The 26,262-nt window shown below is 43.9% G+C and overlaps 1 protein-coding gene across 7 annotated transcripts; it reads left to right on the forward strand.

The window, feature by feature from the left end:
- The first annotated feature begins 19 nt into the window (after positions 1–19).
- Lman2l (lectin, mannose binding 2 like) lies at positions 20–26,258 on the forward strand. 7 transcript variants are annotated; one of them, XM_046420121.2, is made up of 9 exons: positions 20–229; positions 1,079–1,197; positions 4,550–4,667; positions 5,475–5,557; positions 18,296–18,328; positions 19,427–19,588; positions 19,681–19,795; positions 23,713–23,832; positions 24,155–26,258. In XM_046420121.2, the coding sequence occupies exons 1-9, from the start codon at positions 43–45 to the stop codon at positions 24,295–24,297; spliced, it is 1,080 nt and encodes a 359-aa protein (XP_046276077.1). In that variant the 5' UTR covers positions 20–42; the 3' UTR covers positions 24,298–26,258. The 7 variants fall into 7 exon arrangements, with proteins under 7 accessions (XP_046276077.1, XP_046276079.1, XP_046276078.1 ...); XM_046420123.2 differs by having other exon boundaries at positions 1,079–1,128; XM_046420122.2 differs by lacking the exon at positions 18,296–18,328.
- The last annotated feature ends 4 nt before the right edge of the window (positions 26,259–26,262 follow it).

A 26,262-nucleotide genomic window follows, 5' to 3' on the forward strand; every position in this document is an offset into this window, starting at 1 on the left:
GCGACGGGGCGGGCTCTTGATGAAGGCACGGCGGTGAGAAAGATGGCGGCGGCTCTGAGACCCTCTGAGTGGTGGCAGCGGTGGCGGCGGCGCTTGTCGGCTTGGGATGGGTCCAGGATGTTGCTTCTTCTCCTCTTATTGGGGTCTGGGCAGGGGCCACGGCGAGTCTGGGCGGGTCAAACGTTCGAGTACTTGAAACGGGAGCACTCGCTGTCGAAGCCCTACCAGGGTGAGGCGCCCGGGGCGAGGTGGTCTTGCAGGGGGAGGGCTTCGGGACCTGAGCTCGTCCGTGGTGAGGGGGCCGGAAAAGGGCTTCGTGGTCCGCAGGAAACTGCCGGCGGCGCTTGGGAGCCCACGAGGACTCCCGCCACGTTTGAGAGCCACAGGTCCGAAGGACAGGGGTCCCCCGCACCTTTCCCGAGCGCTGGAAGTTTCTAGTAGGTCTGGGATGCCACCAGCCCGAGGCCTGGACGAAGGGGAGCTCGGAGTTGGACAAAAGGAGTGGGATGGAAAAAGGACGGAGAATAGTGAGGAGTGATTGAGCACCATTAGCAGTGAGCCAGTATCAGGACGGAGCTGTGGATGTGTTAGAAATAAAGCATGAGAAAGAACTGGGGCAGAGCTTGGCCAGAGTGAGAAAGAAGATTAATTTTTGTTGCTGATTAAAACACCTGCTTTTTTCAAGGGCAGGAGCCCTAATGTTGAAAGAGGCTGGTTAGTTTTGCTCAGTTTAGGGTTCATAGACCCCTAAGCATAGCTTATCCACCAGAAGATTGGTACAGTTAACAATAAAGAGGACAAATCAGTGGCTTGTGCCTGTAGGCACAGCTACTCCAAAGACTGGCAGAAGGACCCTTTGACATGAATTCCAGACCAGCCTGGATGAGCAACATAGTGAGACCACAAAGAAAAAAGAAGGAAACAAAGAAAAACAGCAACAGCAAAAACTTTATTAGGGCATTAGTGACAGAAGGTGGAAGATGGAATGAGATGAAATAGAAAAAAGAAATAAGCTCCAGTTTTTGTGTGACTTTTTATATTGTTGAGGAGTGTGAGCTGATCTACTTCCTTTCCCTAGGTGTGGGCACAGGCAGCTCTTCACTGTGGAATCTGATGGGCAATGCCATGGTAATGACCCAGTATATCCGCCTTACTCCTGATATGCAAAGTAAACAGGGTGCCTTGTGGAACCGGGTGGTAAGAATCTCTCCCTCTTGTTTTGGTGACCCAGAATGTTTTGAGAAGTTCAGCAATGGCATATTGAGTTAATTTTACTGTCTATTCCCAGTATTCTGTCATCAGTAGATGTCAAGGATCATTATTTCAGAGATTATGGTGACCTTCATAATAAAGAAATCAACTACTTAGGGACATGCTCTCTTTTGTCCTTATTATAGCAAATAAGTCATTTTGAATCTGTTTTTAGGAATGTCTTTTATTCCTGATTGACTCAATAGTACCACTTTTTGGAGTTTAATGACTCTTATATCCTATTAAATTTGTAAAGTAGAAGAATGCTTTTTTCCCCCCCTTCCCATACCAGGGATTAAATCCAGGGACACTGGCACTTAACCACTGAGCTACATTTCCAACTCTTTTTATTTTTTGAGACAAGGTCTTGTTACATTGCTCAGGGCCTCGCTAAGTTGTTGAGGCTGGCTTTGAACTTGATTCCCCTGCCTCAGCCTCCTGAGTCACTGGGATTTCAGGCATATGCCACTGGCCCCAGTGAAGGGAGTGCCTTTTAAAAATTTATCCCAGAGCTGGGCTTGGTGGAGCTCACTTGTAGTTTTAGCTACTTTGGAGAATGAGGCAGGAGGAACCCTCGAGCTGGGGATGTAGCTCAGTGGTAGAGTGCTTGCCTAGCATGTGCAAGGTTCCACCCCTTGCATGCATGCATGCATAAATAAATAAATCCAAACTTTACCCCAGTAGCTTTCCCTTGTTATTTCAGTTTGAAGAGTCTAATTTAAAATTTTATTTTCATATGAAAGTCACTGAGAGCTGTTGGTCATTTTATCTGTCCCTCTCTGGACTTTTTCTAGCTACATTGTCTTCCTTGAGGTATGGTGGCAAGAAGTGAATGCAGTATTCCTGGTGTGGCTGCACTGTGATTTTGTACAAGTGTAAGATGATGCTTTCTTTTTGGTTTCCAGGCCTCTCTCTAAATCCTTTTAAACTATATGACTTTTGGGGATGACTTTGGCATCCTTTGGTATGTTCTCTTGGGCTCCCATAAATGAAGAAAAAAAAATCTTACTTCTGCATGGCTTTTCTCATTAGTTATAGATGAGTGAACCTCAGAAAAGAGAACTGTTTCTTTTCCCTATTCATTTTCTGGAGCAGAGACTTCTAAAGGAGCAGAGGGGGTAAGAAGTTTCTCAGTGAGTTATCTGTGCTAGTTGGCCCCATAACCCAGATTTTAGTGTTGAGCTCATTTTTGAACAGAGTCTAGAGCATGGTAAAAGATTTAAAGGGCAATTGAAGTACTTGAATTATGAATCCAGCTGTGTCACTGACCCATAATGAGCCCTCCACAGTTATTTAACCTCTCTGTTTTTAGTTTCTTCATCTGTCAAATGAACTTAATAATAATCTGTTATACTTGCCCACCAGAGTTGTTGTGAGAATAAAATAAGACAAAAGATGGGAAAAGCCTTTTTTGAAAGCTAGAATGGTTACAGAAATATGTGTTGTTATTACATCTGTTAAAAATTTCATTTTGGGGGCTCTTATAGGTAAATAATTGAATTATGTTCAAGGCTTGTACTTTGCTGCAGTCTTCTTGTCTTTCTACACATCATAATTCATTTAACAGCAATTGTATTCTAGGATCTAGTTCTCCTATCCTTTTTTAGATTTTTTAAAAAAATATTTATTTTTTAGTTGTAGGTGGACACAATACCTTTATTTTATTTTTATGTTGTGTTGAGGATCAAACCTAGTGCCTCACACATGCGAGGCAAGTGCTCTTCCTTTGAGACACAACCCCAGCCCCCCTTTTTCAGATTGTTTGATGCCTATTTTTTACTACTTGTCCATCAGAATGAGCAGTGGAGTTATTTCTAAGTTATTTGAATAATGGATCTCAAAAGTGACTGTCTTTTGGATTCAGTGCCTGGGTTCCACCCTGAGATGTAATTGGAAAAGGGTGCAGCTTGGCCATGGAGATTTTAAATAGCTCCCCTAGGAGAATCCACCAAGCAGCAGAGTTTCAGAACCACTGTTAGACATAACCCAGAACAGTATGGCACTGTGCCACAAGAGGCCAAGCATCAGTGACAGGTATCTTTTGGCTCATTATGAACTTCTCTGGCCCTCTTCTTAGGGACATAATATCTACCTACTAATAAATCTGTGGATAGATATCTGTCACTGAATTTCACCCTTGCCCTAAAATCTAAATAAAGCAGCAGAGAGATAAGAGCTCAAAGTGACAAGACATGGACTGGGCTCTTCAGAACAGGGTAAGCTATTGGGGATTTCAGGGATCTTTGCTGAAAGCAAAAGTATTCAGTCTCTTTTCATTTTGACTTTGTTCCCCTAATACTAATGCTTTTGGAAAATATCCCAAAAATTAAAAACAAAAGCTGAAAATGGTCAAGCAATGTGTTGCTCAAGAGCCAGAACAGTCTGTTTGGAAAGCCTTTGGCTGAACCCAACTGGTCTGCTTTTTTCTCCCCTTCTTCCTTCACAGTGGACTCTAACCAGGAGCTTCTCTAAGCCCACATATTGTACCCACTCTGTTTTTTCCTTGAAACTGTTCAACTCTTTAGAGCACTTAACCATCTGCTTGCCTCTTCTACTTTTAAAGGTTTTGAGACACTATGCAGAAAGAGAACAGAAGTCTGATTAGCACCTATGTCCTTAACGTGTCATCACTAGAGAGGCTGTCCCAGTGGTGGGAGTGGTATTCCCCTCTGGTACCTTTATGCTTCCTGGTCACACCATGAAGGTTTGGGGACTATAGCTCACCCTTCTTGTGGGAACTCAGGCTTGCCCCTCGGCTTGGCAGAGGGCCAAATCTAGCTAATTAGAGTTGTTTATAGCATCTGCTAATTATTCCTGGAAACCTTTGCAAAATGACTTAGCTTTTCTTATTCCTTTATAGTGAATAAGGCTTTGACCATTCTTGTAATCTCAGTTTTTTAGAGTCTTTTTTCAGAGGAATGATCTCAAAATGCAAATGAATATTAATTTAGTCATCTGCTGAAGAGGCTGAGAGACTGCTGCGTAGATGTAGGATCATAGTAGTCTAACTTGTCTTTTCCAACTGTGGAGTCCTATCCAGTTTCTGTTGGGAGATGCTGAATATGATTAGGTGGTTTGTTCACTCTTCATATTAAATATCTTAAACAGTCGCATAACTTGATGCTTTAATTTTATGATGCACACACATCAAAAGCCTTAGATTTCAATTTTAACACTTAGCCTTATTACCTACATTTATGTTTTCCAAGTCTGTAGACTGCTGCTGAGGACTTGAGGGTTTTCGTATTTCGTACTTCTTATTGATTCCAGCATCTTTTTTTTCCCCCCCCCACTTTAGCCATGTTTCCTGAGAGACTGGGAATTGCAGGTGCACTTTAAGATTCATGGACAAGGCAAGAAGAATCTGCATGGGGATGGCTTGGCAATCTGGTACACAAAGGATCGAATGCAGCCAGGTATTGGGGACCCTGAGTTGCTCTTGTGTGTGTGTGACAGGCCTGCTTTTTCATGTGCCCTCTTCTTGAGAAGGCTTCACCCTACAGTTTTCCCTCTCCCCTTATGTCTGTGGATGCACACTGGCCTGTGTAGTGTCCAGAATGGGGTGGTTCTTTATTAGCCCTTATTAGCTGCGTAATAGCAGCTGACCTTGACTCATCCTGGGGGTGATTTCTTGCTTGCTAGTTCCTTCTGAGTTTCCCGGTGAAGCCTGGCCCATCAGCTGAATGGAAGCACTGGCTCTCCTAAGCATTGATGACTGGTGAGCTGATTTCTTCTGGCATATTCAGTGAGTGCTCTCAGCACTTCTAAGTCCAGAGAAGAGTTTTCTGTTTTTCCTTGCAGTGTGGAGCCATTGCTTTAAGTAGATGGCAGGCTCAACCTGATTTGACCTGATCTCTTTTGTAATAAGAAGTAGAACTTGGGAATTCATTTCTCTCTTGAGAGCATAATCTTCACCAAGTGTTTGTGAAGCAGAATTCTGTAGGGGCACCTGAACAACCAGTTTGGATCAGGGAGCTGCCATAGTGCTAAACAAGGTTGTAGTGGCCTTTTCTCTTTCCCTTTCTTCAATAGCAAACAACTAGATATTTACTGGGCCCTTGGTACAGGCCATGCAGTTTGCTTGGTGCTTGCACGTGTGTTTTCTCATCTTGAGAGGCCTGGGAGTCATTTGAATTTCACTTTTCCTTCATCATTGTGAGATATTATTCCTTTATCAACTCTTGGCTTTATTTCATTGTTCATCATCTGTTCTCTCTCTCTAGGGCCTGTGTTTGGAAACATGGACAAATTTGTGGGGCTGGGAGTATTTGTAGACACCTACCCCAATGAGGAGAAGCAGCAAGAGGTAATGGCAAGTGTCAGAGCCTAGGGCAGCTGCACTGACATCACAGTTCTTTCCCTCATGAGTGTTGTGCAGGAGGGAACTGAGGGAAGAGACAGTGAGGGGTTCTTCATCTGTTGAACTTCAAAAGTTAATGTCCTTGTCAGTATTTTTTCTAGAGAGAACTATGATTGCACAGTCCTCTGGGAATAGCTGTCATGAATGGGCACTTTTTCTGTGGTGTTAACAACGTTCTGTCTTATGCACATTAGGTAGCCACTGAAATTGAGCACACTTTGGCTGCTAGTCCAGCACCAGAGCAGCTGAATTTGTGTAACTCTGCTCCCCTAACTTTTACTCCCATCCCTGCTGTGCTCTCTTCTGCAGCTTGCTCACCCTTTCCAGCATCTTTTTCTTCTTCCTCTTTTCAGACTTGAGCAGCAGTTCTTACCTATCAGAGAGATTATAAGTAAAAGGAAATTGATATAATCCTGGCATTTTGATGGAACCCAGTACTGGCCATTGGCAGAGCTGCTTGCTTTTTATGAATTGACCCTAAGCATTCTTTGATACTTCCATATACTGACAGCAGGCTTGTACTTTCTCTGTCATGTGATGCTGCTATCAGATGGTGGACAAATTATTATGGCAAGTTGTCACTGGATATCCTGTAGGTAAATAATGCTTAACAAGAGAGGATTAGGGGGGCTGGAGTTGTTGGCTCAGCGGTAGAGCGCTCCCCTAGTGTGCATGAGGCACTGGGTTTGATCCTCAACACCACATAAAAAAAAATAAATAAAAATAAAAGCATTGTGTCTATCACAACTAAAAAAATTTAAAAAAGAAGAGACACTTGTTTAAACCCATTCTTCCCTGATGAAATATTTACTAAATAAATATATATATATTTAAAAAAAAAAGGATTAGGAATGGAAGAAGAGGTGACTTTTTTGTGGCAAAGGTTTATTATGAAAAATATTAAACGTGTAGAATGATCATCATATGCAACACCCAGATTCAGTAATTACATTTCCCACAGTGCTCACCTTAGAGGGGATGGAATGAAGTGAGACCTCAGTTAGGAGAAGAACCTTTTGTTGTGGGTCAGTTGAGAGTTCCTTCTTCATGCTCCTTCTGGGCTTCTCTTTGTTCCACATGTATCACTTTCTAGGTGGCAGACCCTGGGAATTAGTGAGTAAGACCAACATGGTCCCTGCACTTTAGCATGGCGGGTGGTATGGGGAATCTTGGGCACCATGGGACCCAGGAGGAACTCTAACCTTGAGTGGAGTGGTGGCGGCCATGGAGGGCTTCCTCCAGGAAGTAATGTTTACATTGGAGTCTGCAGGATAAGGAGGGAAAGTGTCCCTTAAGGGGCTAAGGTTGCAGAGGGGAAGAGGAGTGTGAGGAGGTAAAGGAGCATCTGATAGGGATGAGGCTAGAAAGAACAGCAGGGTCAGCAGTCTTGCCGAGTTGCACGATTCCAGGACAGCTGTCCATGTTACTTCCTTTAGTGTTCATACACTGGCTATTTATGTTACAGCAGCTTCATCATGTCCTGCAGGAGGCCTGCTTCTGAGTGGAGGTCTGGACATGATTGTAAAGGGGCACATGCACTAAGGGACACTGATGAGGGGAGAGTTAGGACTAGATTTGTAATCTTGCTGTCAGCAGAGTCTTAGTGGTAGTTAGAAGCCCATAGTAGGAGCTTCAGGGCTTGATGGGAATTTTAAACCTGGTTTTTCCTGTCTCTGTTGTCTTTGTAGTACTGAGGATTGAAGTCATGATGGTCTACCAATGAGCTACATCTCTAGCCCTTTTTATTTTATTTGGAGACAGGGTCTTATTAAATGGCCTAGGCTGCCCTTGAATTTGTGCTCCTCCTGCCTCAGCCTCCCATAAAAAAAATTAAAAGGGCTAGGGATGTAGTTTAGTGGTAGAGCATCCCAGGTTCAATCTCCAGTACTAGGAAAAAAAAAAAATTCAAAAAGCAATTTTAAGCTGGGCGCGGTGCTGCACACCTGTAATCCCAGTGGCTTGGGAGGATGAGGCAGGAGTATCATGAGTTCAAAGCCAGCCTTAGTGAGGCACTAAGCAACTCAGTGAGACCCTGTCTCTACATAAAATACAAAATTGGGCTGGGGATGTGGCTCAGTGGTCAAGTACCCCTGAGTTCAATCCCCAGTAGCCCCCCCACCACACACACACACACACACACAAAGTAGTTTTATTTCTATACATCTGTATGCTTGGAATGGACAATCCAATAATGAAAGTAAAACAATTCTGCCTACACTATTATCAAAAAGAAGTGTTTTAACAGAAAAAATTTGACAATTACAGAACACTTTTCAAAAAAAATTACAGAGGATCTGCTGGGCATGGTGGTGCATGCCAGTAAACCCAGTAGCTCAGGAGGCTATGAGGCCAGTCTGGGCAGCTTAGTAAGACCCTTAGCAAGAAAAGAAAGAAAAAGAAAAACATGGCTGAGGCTATAGCTCAGAGGTAGAACACCCTGGGTTAAATCCCTGGCCAAAAACAAAAAGGAAAAGAAGAAGAAGAAAAGAAAGAAAAATTAAGGAAGACCTGAGTAACCAGAAAGACATGCCATGGCATGGATTGGAAGATTTGGAATTGTTAAAATGGTGATGCTACTCACATAGATTGGTAGGGTTTGTTTTGTTTTGTTTTTTAAATATTATTTCTTAGTTGTAGGTAGACACACAATATCTTCATTTCATTTTTTTTTTTTTTTTTTTTTTACTGTGGTGCTGGGGATTGAACCCAGTACCTCACACGTGCTAGGCAAGTATTCCACCACTGAGCCACAACCCAGCCCTGATTGGTATTTTTAATTCCTGTTGATCAAAAATTTAGCTGGCTCCTTTGTAGAAATTAACAAACTGATCCTATAATCCATAAGGAAGTTCAAGGGACCCAGAATAACTGAAATAATATTGAATAAGAATGAAGTTGGAGGCCAGTCATGGTGACACATGCCTGTAATCCCTGCTACTTGGGGGCTAAGGCAGGAGGATCAGAAGTTCATGGCCAGTGTGTGCAATTTAGCAACTCTGTCTCAAGATAAAATAGAAAGGGCCAGGCATGGTGGTGTATACCTGCAGTCACAGCAATTTGGGAACTTGAGTCAGGAGGATTGCAAGTTCAAGTCAGCCTCAGCAACTTGTCGAGGCTCTAAGCAATTTAGTGAGACTGTCTCAAAGTTAAAAGAGAGCTGGGGTTGTAGTTCAGTGGTAGAGTACTTGTCTCGCATTGTGTGAGGCATTGGGTTGGATTCTCAACAACACATATAAACATACAAATAAATAAAATATAAATAAATAAATAACATAACTAAAAAAATGTTTAAAAAAAAAGATCTGGGGCTGTAGCTCAGTGACAACATGCCCCTGGGTTCAGTCCCCAGTACCAAATAAAAGAAAGGTTGGGCATGTAGCTCAGTGGTAGAACACTTACCTAGCATAACTGAGCCCTTGTGTTCAAGCTCCAGTGTTGTTAAAAAAAAAAATGAAAATAGAAATGTATTGATGGGCTGGGTGCGGTGGTGCATGCCTGTAATCCCAGTGACTCGGGAGGCTGAGGAAGGAGGATCATGAGTTCAAACCCAGCCTCAACAACTTAGTGAGGCTTTAAGCAACTTGGTGAGACCCTGTCTCTAATAAAATATATAAAGTGGGCTGGGGATGTGGTTGGTGATTAAGTGTACCTGGGTTCAATCCCTGGTACCAAAAAAAAAAGAAAATTATCATGGACCTAATTTAAAAATTAAAACTATAACCAGGTATGGTGGTACATGCTTGAAATCCCAGCAACTCAGGAGACTAAGGCAGGAGGGTTGCAAGTTCAAGCCCAGCCTTAGCTACTTAGCAATTTAATGAGGCCCTGTCTTTAAGTTGAAAGGGGCTGGGGATGTGGCTCAGTGGTTAAGCACCCTAGAGTCTAATCCCCAGTAAACACAAGCCCTCCAAAAAAGATTAAAACTTTAAAACTCATTTTTCATGACCTTGATTAGGTGATGGTTTCTTAGATATAACAAAAAAAAAGAGAGAGAGAGAGAGAAATACATTGACTTTATCAAAACTAAAAAACTCGCGGGGCTGGGGTTGTGGCTCAGCAGTAGAGCATTCAAGGCCCTGAGTTTGATCCTCAGCACCACATAAAAATAAATGAAAGTATTGAAAAAGAAAAAAACAAAACTTGTGTACATCAAGAAAGTGAAAAGTCAACAACACATGGAATGGGAGAAAATATATACACATATTTTGTTAGGGACTTTTTTCCTGGAACATATAGCACTATTACAACTCAAAAAGAACCCAGTTAAAAAAATGGGCAAAGTATCGGATTAGATGTTTTTCCAAAGATAAGCAAATGGCCTACAAATACATTAGAAGATACTCAAGATCATTAATCATCAGGGAAAAGCAAATCCACCACAATGAGGTGTTTTTCCACATATACTCAGGATGGCTAAGGTAAGAAAGATGGATGACCTGTGGTGACAAGGATGTGGAATGATGTGGAATGATGTGGAACTCGCGCACACTGCTAGTGGAGATAGAAAAGGGTGCAGTTGCTTTGGAAAGCAGGTCTTTCTTTCTTTTAAAGAGAAAGAGAATTTTTAAATATTTATTTTTCAGTTTTTGGTGGACACAACATCTTTATTTTTATGTGGTGCTGAGGATCGAACGCATCACCCTGCGCATGCCAGGCGAGCGTGCTACCGCTCGAGCCACATCCCCAGCCCAGCAGGTATTTCTTAAAATGGTTCAAAGATACATATAATTTAGATGATGCAGCAATTCCACTCATAGGTCTATACCCCAAAGAAATGAAAACACATCTACAAAGAAAGTTAAACATGAATGTGCATAGCAGCCACAAGGTGGATACATCTCACTTGTCCATTAATTGATGAGTGGACGAAATACATTTATACAATGGAATATTCAGCAATAAAAAGAAAGGAAGTATTGATAGGTGCTTCGATATGGATAATTCTTGAATCAAAACATTTTGCCAAGTGAAAGAAGCCAATCACCAAAGCCCTACTTATTGTTTGATCCCATGTATATAAAATGTCCAGAATAGGCAGATTTCTAGAGACAAAAACAGTGGATTAGTGGTCAAGGGTTGGGGCACTTGGGTGGGTGGGAAGATGACTCTAATGGGCACAGGGTTTCGTTTTAGGGTGATAAAACTAAAACTGGTTATGATAATAATTACTCTTAACTGCATGTACTAAAAGCCATTGGATTATATATTTTAGGTGAATCAAGTGGTATGTGAATCATATATCAGTATTCCTGTTATGAAAACTGTTGATTAAAAGAAGACCCGACCATCTTTTCTGATCGTCTTTTCTTGGCGTTATGAATTCATCAGCTGATGATCATAAGTGGCTTGTTTGAACTCGGGTGTTAGTGAGAATTGCAGGGAATTCTTTCAGTTGTCAAAGTAATTGTGAGAGACTTCCTGTTGATGAGACCACAGAAATGCAGCCCTTGGCAGGCTTGGCCCTCATTCTCTGTGAGACCTTTGGGCCTCACCCAGTGGAGGCCGAAATAGTTGGGGTGAAGAGGCCTCTGATCTTCCTAGGTCAAGTATTGCTTGAGGCACTCCCCATATGTATATTTTTTTGATGTAATGAATGTTTTTACTCTGAATTGGGGGAAAATTAATATTACTTTGTTGTCCAGTTTAAAAACACATTGTGCAGGCCTGGGGCTATAGCTCAGTGGCAGAGCACTTGCCTAGCATGTGGCAGACACTAGGTTTGATCCTTAGCACCACATAAAAATCAATAAAGCCATTCTGTCCATCTGCAACTACAAAAAACATAAAAGACAAAAACACATTGTGGTTGAGTGTGGTGGCATATGCCTATAATCCCAGCAGCTCTGGAGGCTGAGGCAGGAGGATCAGAAGTTCAAAGCCAGCCTCAACAACTTAGAGAGGTCCTAAGCAAATTAGCAAGACCCTGTCCCAAAATTGAAAATTAAAAAAGTGCTCAGTGGTTGAGTGCCCCTGGGTTCAATTCCTGGTACCAAGAAAACCAAAATAGCAACAAAAAATAAGTAAAAACACAGTGTGGGTGGGATGTAGCTCAGTAGGAGAGCCCATGTTTAGCATTCTTGAGGCCCTGGGTTCGATCCCCAGAACCCACATCAAGTATTTATGTTGGCAAAGACTCCTATCCCACTTTTGTCTTTTTACTGTTGGCAGAAAGAGTCTTTACATCATTAAAAGAACTCCATGACTTCTTACATTGACTTGTTTCACCCCATTGCATGTGATTTAGAATTTTTATCAGTGGTAGGTGGAGTAACACTTTCCTGCAAGAACTCTTGGAAGTCAGGCCTGTAGAGTACATGTGGGCAAGACTTCTAGAGTGGAGGAGGCACTGAGGCTGGGCTTCACTGGTGAGAACTGGCTTTGGAGGGAAGTAGGGAAGTGCAATGGCTTTCTTCTGTTGGAAGGCAGGAAGGAGATGTTCCTTGTCTGAGAGAAGGCAGGAAGAGGAGGAAGAAAGCAAGAGCTGGTGCTCTGGATGTTATTTTGCTTTGGGTCAGTCCTCACCTTTGGGTTTTGACCCTTTGGGGTTTGGTTGCATAGAAAGATGCACACACACATAGGGGATGACATTTAATTTTAGGAGGTTTACATTACCCAGAGTACAACTATAAAGAGGATCTTTTGTTCTGTACAGTTGGTAACTGTTCATTAACAAAAAGGATTCATGTGTATTGAAATGATGGCAGCAGTGAAATTTGGCCATATATATGAGGCTGTGTTCTGGTAGAATTTGGCACTGGTAGTAATATGGGTGGTTGGGTTATGAACTTGAACCTAAATTTAAAGTTTCCTGGTTTTGGAGTACTCTGTTAGTCCTCAAGTTGCTTGATTTGGGATTGTTCTAGTGGGGCTACAACTATGATAAATGAGATTAAAATGATTCCCTCAAATTATGACAATGTTCAAGAAATATGATGATCTTATGGCAGTTAGTGGGCCTAGGAGTACCACTTTTCCATGTCTTCCAGTTAAGGAGCCGTGAGACCTGGGTCAGAGTCACCCGTGTAAGTCCATGGGAGTTGGGGACTACGGAGCCTTCTCATGCTGCCCTGTAATGGAGGGAGAATCTCACTGATAGCGATACACACTCTAACTAGGACAGGCATTGCTCAGTTAGATAATCTGTCTCTATCCAAATTCCTGCATAAAGGCCTAGGTAAGAGTACTGTAGGACCTGCAGCTTATAGTAGAAGTCTGAAAAGTGATGATGTTCAAGAAATGTGATGATCTTATGGCAGTTAGTGGGCCTTGGAGTACCACTTTTCCATGTCTTCCAGTTGTGATAGAAGGGCAGTGATCCAAGGGAAGGCGGAGGGAAGAGGTGAGGGAAACTAGAATAGGTTGAAAAAGAAAACTGTGCTGCCTTGTTGTTGTTTTTTTAAAGAAAAATGTCCCATCCCATTCTACCTATTGTTTTTTAAAAAACCTTTTGGGGCTGGGGCTATAGCTCAGTTGGTAGAGTGCTGGCCTCACATGCACAAGGTCCTGGGTTTAGTCCCCAGCACCGCAAAACAATAACAACAACAAAAAAAATAAAAAACAGCCTTTTGGTAATTTTGAAATTTTTCAGACAGAAATGTTGGAGTATGGTGAAAACTAGATTCAGATTTATCTTTTTTAATTTTAATAATAAGTTTCAGACTTACAGATAAATCATAACAATATGACAATTCTGGAATGTTCTTCATTAAGATTCCTTCAGATGTTAAGTGTTTTACTGCTTTTGCTTTGCTTTTTTCTTTTATGTGTGTGTATTCATGCATGTGTGTCTATTTTCTTCTTAAGTAGCTAAGAGTACCTAGCCTTCGTGGTGCCTTCTTAATCTTAATTACATGTGTTTTTCCTAAAAATGAGTTCTCTTATATTGCAAGATGATGAAAGTCAGAAATTTAATAATAACAACAGTACTGGGCTGGGGATGTGGCTCAAGCGGTAGCGCGCTCGCCTGGCATGCGTGCGGCCCGAGTTCGATCCTCAGCACCACATACAAACAAAGATGTTGTGTCTGCCGAAAACTAAAAAATAAATATTAAAATAATAATAATAATAATAACAGTACTGTTATCTAATATTTTTTTAAAAAAACATTTTTGGTTGTAGATGGACACAATACCTTTATTTCATTTATTTATTTGTTTATATGTGCTGAGGATCAAACCCAGTGCCTCACATGCGAGGCAAGCTCGCTACCACTAAGCTATGACCCTAGCCCTGTTATCTAGTTTTTATGCCCTATTCAGATTTCACCAGTTGTCCCATTATGTTCTTTACAGCAAAAGGAACCCAGGTCATACCTTGCATTTGGTTGTTATGTTTCTCCTGTCCTTTAATCTGGAGCCATTCTGCATCAGTTTTTTGTGTGCGTTTTTTCCTTTTTCTTTTTCTTTTTGTACTGGGGACTGAATCCAGAGGTGCTTTTCCACTGAGCTATATGCCCAGTCTTTTTTTTATTTTTTATTTTGAGACAGCATCTCATGTAAGTTGTTGAGACTGACCTCAAACTTGTAGTCCTCCTACTTCTCCAGTCACTGGGATTGCAGGAATGTGCCGTTGTGCCTGGCAGTTTTCTTTGCATATTAGGGTATTTTTTAGACCCTTGTCCTTTTTTTTTAATAGTACATGTGAGACTTTTTTTTTTTAATGTTGATAGGAAAATGAAGCATGGTGATTGAGTCAGGGCTCTGGAGCCAGACTACTAGGTTTCAGATCCTGATTTCACTACTGAATACCTGTGTCCTCTTGGACAAGTTTTCTAACCTGTGAAATGGGGATACTATTGCTGCCCACTAGGTTGTGGGAATTTAGGGAATACAGGTGTGTTGGGTACTGAGGCCAGTGCCTGGCACAGTGCACGCTGTCAGTCAATGCTGGCTGCTGTTCATACTGTTAAGGGGATTCCTCAGGAACATTTTGCAGACATCTTGGCAGTAGTACTGTGGCACCATTCTCTCCTCCTTTCCCATTCTTCTTTTCTTCACATTGGCATTTCAGAGAGCAAATGGGCAGCTTAGCAGACTGAAGTATGGTCTGAAAGAGAGAGGCTCTCAGATGCTGGATCATAAACTCGTGCTATTGGCAACAGCTTTTCACTGGCCCAAGAATCAGAACAGTGCAGTAATTTTGCATAAGTACTAAGAGTATTCAGTTGCTGTGTTATGAAGCTACATAGTCCCTTTTCATTTTTGGTGTTAAAATGACCTTTTGTAAAATGGTGTGTACTATAGATGATTGTGTTGTTATTATTATATATCAATATATTTAATATACTATGAAAACAAAACACTGAGCTGATTATGCTTCAAAATGCTTTTGGAAATTTTACTGATTCATGACAGCCAAGGGTCTGAGAATTACTGCCCTTAATGAATGTTGGACATTGAACTTTGTATCTAGAAATTTACTAGTTCAACTGTCAATTGATTATTTATTGACTTCTTCCTGAATGCCAGACGCTGTACTAAATGCTTAAAACACATTTCATCCTGTGGTTAAACCAGTGAGCTGTACAGGATTCTCTTTGTTTCCAGTAGAATCTCAAAGAGGTGATGGGGTCCACACAGGTTATGTAGCCGTCAGAACAGCACAAGCCTCTGATCATAGAGACTTTGTGTGCTGTTTTTCTTTTTTTTTTTGGTCACCGTGGGAATCAAACCCAGGGTCCACATGTGAGACAGGTGCTATGCCATGAGGTACACCACCAGCCCATCTTTTTTCTTTTCTGGTCTGGGGATTTAACCCAGGGGTGCTTTACCACTAAGCCACATCCCCAACCCTTTTATATATTTATTTATTAATTTTTTTTTTTTTTGTAGATGGACACAATACCTTTACTTTTATTTATTTTTGTGTGGTGTTGAGGACCGAACCCAGTGTCTCACATGTGCTAGACAAGCACTCTACCACTGAGCTACAGCCCTAGCACCCCTTTTATATTTTTTATTTTGAGACAGCCAAGCTATGTCTGCTGAGACTTGCCTTGAACTTGCGATCCTCCTGCCTCAGGCTCCTGAGTTGCTCTGATTTGGGTGTGCATCCCTGTACCTGGTTTAGTCTATCTTTTTTTTTTCTGGGGGTGGAGGAGAGTACTGAGGATTGAACTCGGGGCACCCGACCACTGAGCCACATCCCCAGCAGGGTCTCACTGCTTAGTGCCTTGCTTTGGCTGAGGCTGGCTTTGAACTCACGATCCTCCTGTCTCAGTTTCCAGAGCTGCTGGGATTGCAGGCATGTGCCACCATGCCTGGCAGTCCGTCTTTTTTGTATCTAAGGGTTTACATCCTGTGTACTTGGGATCCATGGAGTTTTAGCACTGAATCCACAAGCTCATTGTTCAAACAACATGTGTTAGAGGCAAAATTATCCTCTAAAATGATCCTGTAGTGACCTTGTAGTACAAAAAGTCAAAAACATTTCTCTACCCTGCAAATCATCATTTGGACAATAGGTAGGAGTTCCTGACTTCTGGTGACTGTTAAATTAGAAATGAAACTACCACTTTGCCTGAATTGGTGTGATTTTTCAACCTTTGGTTCTAGCTACAGACTACTTTCCAGGGGGAAAATCCACTACTGTGTGAAATTAGTGGCTACCCAAGAAACATTCGGGAACTTCTGCCTAGGGATGGAAAGTAGGCCGGCATTTAACGACTAGCTACTAATGTGGGGTTAAAAGTTGAAGGCAAGTCGTGAATTGCTGAAGCAGAATAATGACATCTGTGGAGCCATGGGGCTGTGACTGTGCAGCATTTCTTTGGCTGCACATCCGTGTGCTGTGGTGCTTTTTACAAAATATCTACTCCTGTGCCCCATTCTAGACCTAATGAATGAGACACTGACTAGGGCACTCACATAGGCGTGCAGATGGAAAGCTCTCCCAGGTGATCCTGAAGTGCTGGTTATACCTGGCGGTGATCACACAATTGGATGTCACACCATTCTTGGAAAGAGTAAGGTACTCTCAGGCTGAAGGTTGCTGTCCTAGGCACTCTGTAAGGTTGCAGCTTAACCTTTTTTTTTTTTTTTTGTACGGGGGATCAAACCCAAGGTCCAGGCCATGCTAGGTAAGCACTCTATCATTGAGCTAGATCCCCAGCCCTTTTTATTTTGAGAGGGTCTTGCCAAGTTGGCAAGGCTGGCCTGGAACTTGCAATCCTCCCTCCTCAGCCTCCCCAGTAGCTGAGATTATAGGCAGACACCATGGCACCTGGCTCAGCTTAAATTTGTGATGGGGGTGGGGGTGGCACTAGAGGTGATACAGGAAGCAAGCTGTGGGGACATCAGAGCTCTCCAAGATATTTTTAATCCCTTCTTTTCTTTAATTGTTCACTGACTTTGCGAGTTTTTTCTCAGAAGTCCTTTTCTATATAAACTGCATGATATGCTTGCAGTTCTCTTGTCACAAATGATAGTGTAGAAGAGTAATTTTATGGCAATTTAATCATCTGGTGATTGGCTGCATGCCTTTCTGTATCCTGTACTGGCACTGGAGTAAAAACAGCTGGGGAGCTGCTCTGGGGCCTCCACCTGACTCCTTGCTGTGGCTTCTGCCCCTCCCCACCCCGGCCACTTCCTCATTAGCTCAGACACACTTGTTATCTTTGAGTTCCTCATGTTTGCCGACCTCATGCTTCTTGTGCCCCATATCTGGTGGTGGCCTCCCTCTAAGTACTTGGTCTCAGTTCAGGTGTTGCTTCCTCAGAGAGTTCCCACGTCAGTCTCTGTCATGTTCCTACGTTATTTTCATCATAGCATTTATCACCATCTGAAAACATTTATTTATCTGCTTATTGTTTGTTTCTTTCACTTAAATGTCAGCTCCATGAGAGCAGATCCCCATCTGTCTTGTTTTCCTTTGGACCCCGGCATCTGGAACAGTGCCTGGCTGGTGGTGGATGCTCACTGAGTACTGCCCACCTTTCCCACAGGGCAGGACTCAGTTGAGTCTGTGTAGCTTTCTCTTGATGCTGTTCCTTCAGAGCGTGGAGGCTGTCTGGAACAAAGCTTGATACCCTCCAGCCTGAGGATCTGCTAGGTCTTTCCTGCTATGGTGCTCCCACAGGGCTTCTTCCTTGCCCATATGTTGTAGGTGAGAATGACAACAGTTGTTTGAAAATAAACATCCATTGGCTCAAATAGAGGGTGATTCCTTTGGATTAAAGCTGATTCATAGTTCCTCCAACAGTGGGGTTTTTGTCTTCTGGGCAAGAGTTGTATCTCAAGACCCTGGGTAGCAAAAGACATCTTGAATTTAGAATTTAGCCCTGTTTGCCTTTCCTGTCTCCCTTGTGACTGTTTGACTCCCAGAGACGCACATAGGTACGGCCTGTCTGGCCAGTGAGACACTGTTTTTTTATACAGTTCCTTCTGAAAGCTTCAGGACCCTTAGAATAGAGAGGTCTTCCTAGTGGACTCCTTTTACAATCTGATGACAGGATCAGACCTTCTCAAAAAGATGCCCAAACACTTGTGCATATGACTTTGCATATAATTTGAGGGGGTGCCAGGACTTGCTGAATGCCCTTCATGGAACCTAAAATTCTGCTTGGGGATTTCAGTTTATTTGTTCATCCACTGCAGCTGGGTCAGCTCCCCCATGGCTGCTGCTTTCTGACTTGGTCTTCTGTCTTCTGTGCCCTCTCTTGTCTAATAACCTGCTGGACCCTCTCAGGCCCAGAAGAGGCGATACTCTCCAGGAGTCCAGGTACTCAGTTCTTGACCACCCCCCATGGCCATCCCTTATTCCCTTGTGTCCATCCAACATTCGTTGCTGCTTAGAGTCCATGTGGCTGTTGTCTCAGGGGTCCCCAGTCTCTGGTCCCGACTGCATCTCCACCTTGCATGTTGGCTGAGACCGCAGGGAGCTCACCCACAGAGTGGCATGCCTCGTGTTACCTCCCCTTCATCACCCTGTCTCTCTGCGTTGCCTTGGCATGGGGCTTGTTCTAGAAGGGTTAGATTAACAATTTTAAGGAAGAATTGGTTCCTGCAACTCTGTTAGAGATCATTGGTATAGATAGGAAACGGTTATAGGGAAGCTTTTAGTTTTTCCCCTGTGGTGGGGGGAGGGGACTCTTGCCCTCTCATGACTAGCATTATTGGAGGAAGTTATGTGTGGACGAGGCTTAACTGGGCTGCAAAGGCTTTTGACTAAGAACAGTCATCGTGGCTGGTTAAGCCTGTCCAGCAGCTGGGTTCTGGCAGTGTGCTTTCTGAGTCTTAATCCACTTAGCATCATATGCTGCTTGTAGGATTTTAGAATTTGAAAGGAACTATCCTGAATAGAAGGATTTCCCTGCCAAGTCAAGTAGGTATTTTCAAAATACCTGCTGTGTGCAAAACACTTAGCTGGGGAGTAGAGTGGGGGATGAATGGGACTGAAGTGAGGATCTGGGAAGAACCATAATAAATGGTTATTTTGCTCCAAGAGGTAGTGGAAAGATAGGAATATATACATAAAATAGGAACCCCGGATATTGGATAGTATGTAAGTGCCAACCAAATGGCGATCTCTGGGAGGAATTGAACTAACTCCAGAATCTCACAGGGGCCTTCCCAGGCCCACCCCAGATCAGGAACAAAGAGAATTACTGAAGGTAAGTAAGGAGTTCATGGCTTCCTGGGTCCATGTCCCATGAGTGAATGTTTGACTGTGGGTGCCCCAGGGCTGCTAATGAGGAACAGTGGTCATCTGGTCTGCTGAAGAGGCTCCGCTTGTAAAGTGCAAAATTCCTGTAGTAATGTGGGCATTTCCAGGAGCTCTTCCTCCCTCACTGTGTCTGCTTTTCCCTCTGTGTCCCAGCGGGTGTTCCCCTACATCTCAGCCATGGTGAACAACGGCTCCCTTAGCTATGATCATGAGCGAGATGGACGGCCCACAGAGCTGGGGGGATGTACAGCTATTGTCCGCAATCTCCATTATGATACCTTCCTTGTGATTCGCTATGTCAAGAGGCATCTGACGGTGAGTCCCTATCGTGGACCAGTTGGTGGTATGGGCTGTCTTACTCCTATTCCTGTGGCCTGTCCCTGATTGATTTCTTCTTTTTATTCTAGATAATGATGGATATCGATGGCAAGCATGAGTGGAGGGACTGCATTGAGGTGCCTGGGGTTCGTCTGCCCCGTGGCTACTACTTTGGCACCTCCTCCATCACTGGGGATCTCTCAGGTACTGCTGTGTGCACTCTTCATTGGTCCTGACTAAGGTTTCTAAGTACCCAGACCTTTATGAGGCCCTCTCAGAGGGGACAGCCTGACTGGGAGGCGGAGCTCTGAATGCTACATTCTCACATCCAGATCCCTTCAGAACCCAGGCCAGGCTGTTCTGGTATAGTGGCCTCCAGGAGATGGTGGGTGCTAACACCCAGAATGTTTGCCTCTTCAGCCAGCTGGCTCTTTCGGCCTGGGTGTTGCACACCGTGCTTCCCTGTCTCTTCTACCCGCTTCTGCTGTTAGGCCCTCTCCCAGCACCTGCTAGTGTGCCCAGCTCCCCTTCTTCTAACAGCTGCTCCTTGCTGGGTGCAGTGTTGCATACCTTTAATTCCAGCAACTCGGGAGGTAGGGGCCGGAGGATCACAATTACCAGGTGAGCCTGAGCAACTTAGTGAGACCCTGTCTTGAACTAAAAAAATTAAAAGGGCTGGGGGGATAGCTCAGTGGTAAAGCACCCCTAGTTCAGTCTCCAAGGGAATTGAAAAAAACAAAAGACAAATAAAACAAAACCCCAAAGCTGCTCCTTAACTCTGCCATCCTTCTCTGACTGACCCCCAGACTCCCTTTTGCTCAGACTTTTGGATGTGTTGTGTGTATAGATGCTTTTTATTCCTGGTCCTCAGTCCCCTTCCCAGGCTGTTCTCAAACCTGTGTCTCTACCTTACTGTCACACTGCTCTCACGGAAGTTACTTCTAATCTCCTTGCTACTTGCAGTGTTCTGTTCCTGGCCTCGGTCAGCCCACGTACTTGCGGGCTCGGGAACTTGCCTTCCTTGGCTTCTGTGGCATCAGCAGTGCCCGGTCCCACTTTTCTGTCTTCTCTGGTTTCTCATCCTCTCTGTGCCCAGTCATAGCTTCCCTTTGTGCTTGTTTTTCCACTTGTCTTTAGCCCCAGTCATAACATCTTTTGGGAAGAGATAAGGAACCGAACTTTGGGTTCTTTTAATTACTTTATTATGGATAAAGCTTGATTTTTAAATAGAACTTTCTTGTGGAAAAATGGAAAGACAAGTGCCCACCTTGGAATAGGCAGTAGCCTGTAATCCCAGTGGTTTAGGAGGCTGAGGCAGGAGGATCGCGAGTTCAAAGCCAGCCTCAGCAAATTGAGGCCCTAAGCAACTCAGTGAGACCCTAATAAAATACAAAAAGGGCCAGGGATGTGGCTCAGTGGTTGAGTGTCCCTGAGTTCAATCCCTAGTATCCAAAAAAAAGAAAAGGAAATGTGGGCTCATGAGGCCAAATCTCCGAGATCTTCCAGTTTTTCAAGAGAAGCTGGAAATGTGGATTTTTTAAATAAAATATTTGGATTTTAAAATCCCTGGAAACTATTTTTTTTTTGTTGTTGAAAAGAAATCAACTGTATTGAGGTATGCTCTCCAGAGATCAGAGGTGTACAGTTTGAAGAGTTTTACAGATACTTGCACCTGCATAACCACCTCCTAGTAAAGATGTGGAACTTGCTATCACCTGTCAGGAGTTGGAGTTCCCTATGCCCCTAGGCAGTATTCCTCCCGCCCTGGCTCCAGGCAGCCGTTGGTGTGCTTCCTGCCATGGAGATTCATTGGGCAGTAGGGATCTGAATACTGTGCAGGCCAAAGCTGTGGGACAGGGTTAACCTCAGCACAGGGACGGAAGGCCTGGCCTGAAATCACTCCCTTGTGTTCCTTTGAGCTCATGGGTTTCTAGGTTGACTCCCTGATATACTTTTTTTTTTTGGGGGGGGGGTCTTTTTACTGATAGACTTTTTTATAGTTGTAGTTTATAGTTGTAGATGGACACAATACCTTTATTTTATGTATTTATTTTTATGTGGTGCTGAGAATCGAACTCAGTGCCTCACGTGTGCTAGGCAAGTGCTCTGCCACGGAACTACAACTTCAGCCCTGATGTACTTTTTTTTTTTTTTTTGTAGTTGTAGATGCACAGAATGCCTTTATTTTGTTTACTGTTTTATGTGGTGCTGAGGATCGAACCCAGTGCCTCACACATGCTAGGCAAGAGCTCTACCACTGAGCCACAGCCCGGCCCCCCTCCCCCTCATGTCCTTCTTAATAGGAAGTTGTTCCCAGCTGCCAAAAAAGGCAGGAGAGGGAATTTTTTGTTTATCCTAAGGAGGTATTTGCCTTAGGTTTTCAGTGATAATTCCTAGCTTAGTAAGTCTGTACTTTCTGCCTATATAAAACTCCTAAATGCAAATTGTGTTTATTCTAAGGCCTTTCTTGTTGGCATCATCTCATTTGTTGTACAGTGGCTTTTTGAAAAGTGCGGAGACATTGTTGAGACATTGCCCATGTCTCTCATGCCCTTGCATTGTGAATAGCATTGCCCTGGCTTTTTATCCTGTCCCACAGTTTAAGCTCAGCTCTGATAGCTAACACATTTTTCCAAATAAAGCCAGTTTTATACTAGCTAAGAAACTGCTAAACAGGTACAGTGGTCATGCCTGTAATCCTAGAGACTTGGGAGGCTGATCCAGGAGAATCATAAGTTTGAGGTCAGCCTCAATAACTTAAAATCTGTCTCAAAAATAAAGTAAGAAAAAGGAAAGGCATGTAGCTCAGTGGTAAAGCACCCTGAGTTCAAGCCCTAGTACGAAAAAAAAAAAAAAAAAAAGATTTTAGTAGTCCAAGCAGCTATCAGGTATGGATGGTATCATAATAATAGAAATGACCAGAAATTCAAACCCCAGTCCATAACCCACCTTAAAGCAATAAGTACCCCTCACACTTACATTTGTGCTCTCTTCATACCAATTCCCACTGAAAGGAACAGAACTTCCTCAAGAAATGGCTGATGCCAAGTCTGAGACAGGAAATGTACAAGCCTGGAACTTTCCAGAAAAGTGAGGAAAATATCAAAAACTTCTGGGTTCATTTAAAAGGACCCAGGAGCCAACTTAAGTAGCTCCCACTGACAAAGATGGGTTGAGTTGAATATCAGGAAAATAATGCCAGTGCATTGAAACAAAATACTTTTAAATCTGTGAGTTTATAATGATGCTTGAGAAGGAAAGAGAAATCCAGTTTCTAATTCCTTGATCTGGTATATTAGGTACTGGCAATTAGGATCTGGTATATTAGGTACTAGTAATAATTCCCCGGAGCCATGGAGAAATAGGTAGCATCCGGAGGGACAGTATCTTCCATGCCAAATCTGTGTTCTGCCTATCTCCCATGAACAGCTGCCAAGAGACCTTTTCCTGCTCTGTCTGTGTTTGCATCATGTGTGTGATCTTTACCAAGGGAGAGCTACAGTGCTCTCTCCCCCCTCACTCTGGTAGAAGGTTTTAGTTATGGTATGGCATTTAATTTTCATAAGATTATCTCTAAATTAATTATACAAGTAATGAATGTTTGTTGGTTAAAAAAACAGAAGAATATAAAATATGCCCTGTCCTCCCCATCCTTATTTTTAGATGAGAAGATGAAGAGTTTTCAATTTTTTTTTTTTTTTTTTTTTTTAATAACTGGGAATTAAACCCAGGGGTGCTTAACCACTGAGCCACATTCCCCAGCCATTTTTATTTTTTTAAATTTTGAGACCATCTTGCTGAGTTGCGTAGGGCCTTGCTAAGTCGCTGAGGCTGGCTTTGAACTTGGAATCCTCTTGCCTCAGCCTCCAAAGTCATTGGGATTACCCCAGCTCAATTATTTTTTTTTTTTTTTTTTTTTTTTTGTGGTGCTGGGGATTGAACCCAGGGCCTTGTGCATGAAAGGTAAGCACTCTACCAACTGAGCTATGTCCCCAGCCCCTCAATTATTACTTTAAGGTCGCTGCTAGTTAACCATGGATCAGAAACTTGAACCAAGATATTAATTCTGAGATGCCCCATTTTCTGGTGGCTAGAATAAGCTTTCTTACTTTGTCTTATAGATAATCATGATGTCATTTCTCTGAAGTTGTTTGAGCTGACAGTGGAAAGGACCCCAGAAGAGGAGAAGCTGCATCGAGACGTGTTCTTGCCCTCGGTAGACAATATGAAGTTGCCTGACAGTGAGTGCGGAGACCTGGGGAGTGGTCCCATGGGGGTGGAGGCTGCCTGAGGTCGAGGTGCCTTGCACCCCCAGCATGCAGGGCGGTGTCCTTTCTCTGTAATTGGTCTGAAGAATTCAGAGCACTTACCCTGCCTTTCCATGTACCGATGAACAGCAGGCGTAGTGCTTCATTTTAATGTTGAGCCATCTGGAAGCGGGGAGTGTGAGCTCTAGCTCCTCAGAAGTGGGTATGGGAACCTGGGGGCTAGGCCACCTGTTAGTTGCCCCTCGCCACTGAGTGGGTGGCATGTTTCTGATGAGCTTCCCTCTTGCTTCTTCAGTGACAGCCCCACTGCCGCCTTTGAGTGGCCTGGCCCTCTTCCTCATCGTCTTTTTCTCTCTGGTGTTTTCTGTATTTGCCATTGTCATTGGTATCATACTCTACAACAAATGGCAAGAACAGAGTCGAAAGCGCTTCTACTGAGCCCTCCTGCTGCCACCACCTCTGTGACTGACACCCATGAGGTGAGAGCAGAGCAGATGCTGGCCTGAGCTCGCAGTCCGGCGAATCTGTTCCAGTCTTCAGCATCTGGTCAGGGACTGTGTACTGTCACTGGAGCTTTGAATGCAAGAACCCTGTATTCCCATGGTCATCCATGGGGACATCTAACCTGGTCCAAGAAGCCACTCACCCCAGGAAAATGCTGCTGTGATGTGCCTTTCCCTGCAGTCCTTCCACTTGGAAGTGAAGAGGCATGAAAAGAATACAGCTGTCGCGATGCCACGATCACAGAACAGGATTGGACAGCCCAGGCTTGGACTGGACTCAGCAGGCCTTTCTCCTTCGTTTTTGAATCCACAGAGAATAGAAAACTGGTAGCTCACCTTCTGGACATGTGTTTATTGGGTTTTGTCTTTTGCCCAAGCTTCTATCCACCCAAGGAGCTTTCCTTGGAAACCTGGGTGGAAACTTTCCTGCTGCATCCTTCCTATATGCCTCCCCTCCATTCGTTGTCCTCTGTATGTGCCACCTAAGCTAGAAGAGATGTTTGGATTCCTCTGTGTTGGGGCTGCAGAGCAAACTTAGCTTTCTGACCCTCATTAGGTGACCCCAGGGCTCTCTGCTTTGGCTCAATTTAGCCTTTGTTTTCTAGTGTGGGTCTTGGTTTGGTTTGTGTGTGGGTGCCCATCCTAATCAGCTCCCTTGAGGCCATTGGTCAAATTTGGCAGAAAGTTAGTGTGCAAGTCAAGGGGAGCTTTGAAGACTTCATGGACACCGTGGGATGGACTGTGAACCTGACTGGGTCCAGGAGAGAGACAGAGAGCAACATTTATCATGTGGTCTGACCACTTGGAGATGTTTGTACAGACTTTCTGGAACCTGTTTAGCTTCATGTTTTGTGTTTATCATGATGTTTAGAATTCCATTTTGAGTGTCAGAAGTGTCAGGAACTTGTCTTATTACCTGGGCTTAGATCTTCTCCCTAAAGGGAATTTGACTTTCCTTAATGGAGAAGAAATAGCTGCTGTTCTCATGTTGAAAATCTGAGAGCAAAAGATCCTCATCATCTGTGCCTGCAAGAGTCCCGGGTCACTGAGCAGCTCAGCCCGGGTGCTGTCCTCTGGGTGTCAGCTCTGTTCCACTGCCTTACCTGACAAGGGGTCCCAGGCTGCTTACCTGTCTGCCCTGTGATTCAGTTGGTGGTGACAGGCCAGTCTCCTTGGAAGGCCTGGAACTCCTCTCCTATGTGCCTCTGAAGCCCGAGGGGAGTTCTTAAAAGTGGCTTCTGGAACCAATCATGAGCTTCTTGGTGTCCTTGCTTCTGGGGATGGACTAAGGGGGAGGTCCAAGCTGCTTCCTAAGCCTCAGACCCAACAAATCTTGTCCTGGGGTGGCAAAGCCCTCAGCTCAGCCCAGAAGGAAAGGGGTCATCTTGCTGCACTTGGGTCCTTCCCGTTGCTCCCTCAGGCAGCACAGGCTGTGTTGCCCTGTGGCGGCAGGATGCAGGTGGAGTGGAGGCCACACAGTCCTCCTGACTCCCTCCTCACAAGAATGGGGTTGCTCCAGGGCAGTGGAGGACAGATGGGGACCTAGAGCTTGGCCTTAGGACCAGGGAGAATTGGGGAAAAAAATGTTTTGTCTATTGGAGGTCAGGGGAGGACAGGAGGGTCTGTGAGTAGAGAAACTAGGTGGGCCCTTGAGATGGCCAAGATGGGTGCAGTGGAAGGGGTTCAGCATAGAGGAGGGGTGAGGAAGCATACCCCATGGGGGGAGCACTTTGAGGCTTTCTGAAGAAGGTAGGGAAGCCAGGAGTGCAGTTCCCACTGGCCTCGGGCTGGGCTTCTGCCTTAGAGGAAACGGGCCAGAACCTCACACTGCCTGCTCTTGTGTGTCCTGCTGGGGCTCTTGCATTTTGTTCTAGAAACAAATGTTCTCCCTGATGAGTGG

The sequence above is a fragment of the Marmota monax genome, unplaced genomic scaffold (genome assembly GCF_021218885.2).
Source record: "Marmota monax isolate L192 unplaced genomic scaffold, Marmota_monax_Labrador192_F-V1.1 WCK01_AAM20220418_F8-fsc00178, whole genome shotgun sequence".
Taxonomy (NCBI): Eukaryota; Metazoa; Chordata; class Mammalia; order Rodentia; family Sciuridae; genus Marmota; species Marmota monax.

Bases quoted from the DNA above. Each gene is read 5' to 3' on its own strand.
- Lman2l (XM_046420121.2), top strand. From the start codon at position 43: ATGGCGGCGGCTCTGAGACCCTCTGAGTGGTGGCAGCGGTGGCGGCGG. The intron at 4,668-5,474 runs GTATTGGGGACC...CTCTCTCTCTAG, and splicing joins AAAGGATCGAATGCAGCCAG to GGCCTGTGTTTGGAAACATG. The intron at 23,833-24,154 runs GTGAGTGCGGAG...TTGCTTCTTCAG, and splicing joins CAATATGAAGTTGCCTGACA to TGACAGCCCCACTGCCGCCT.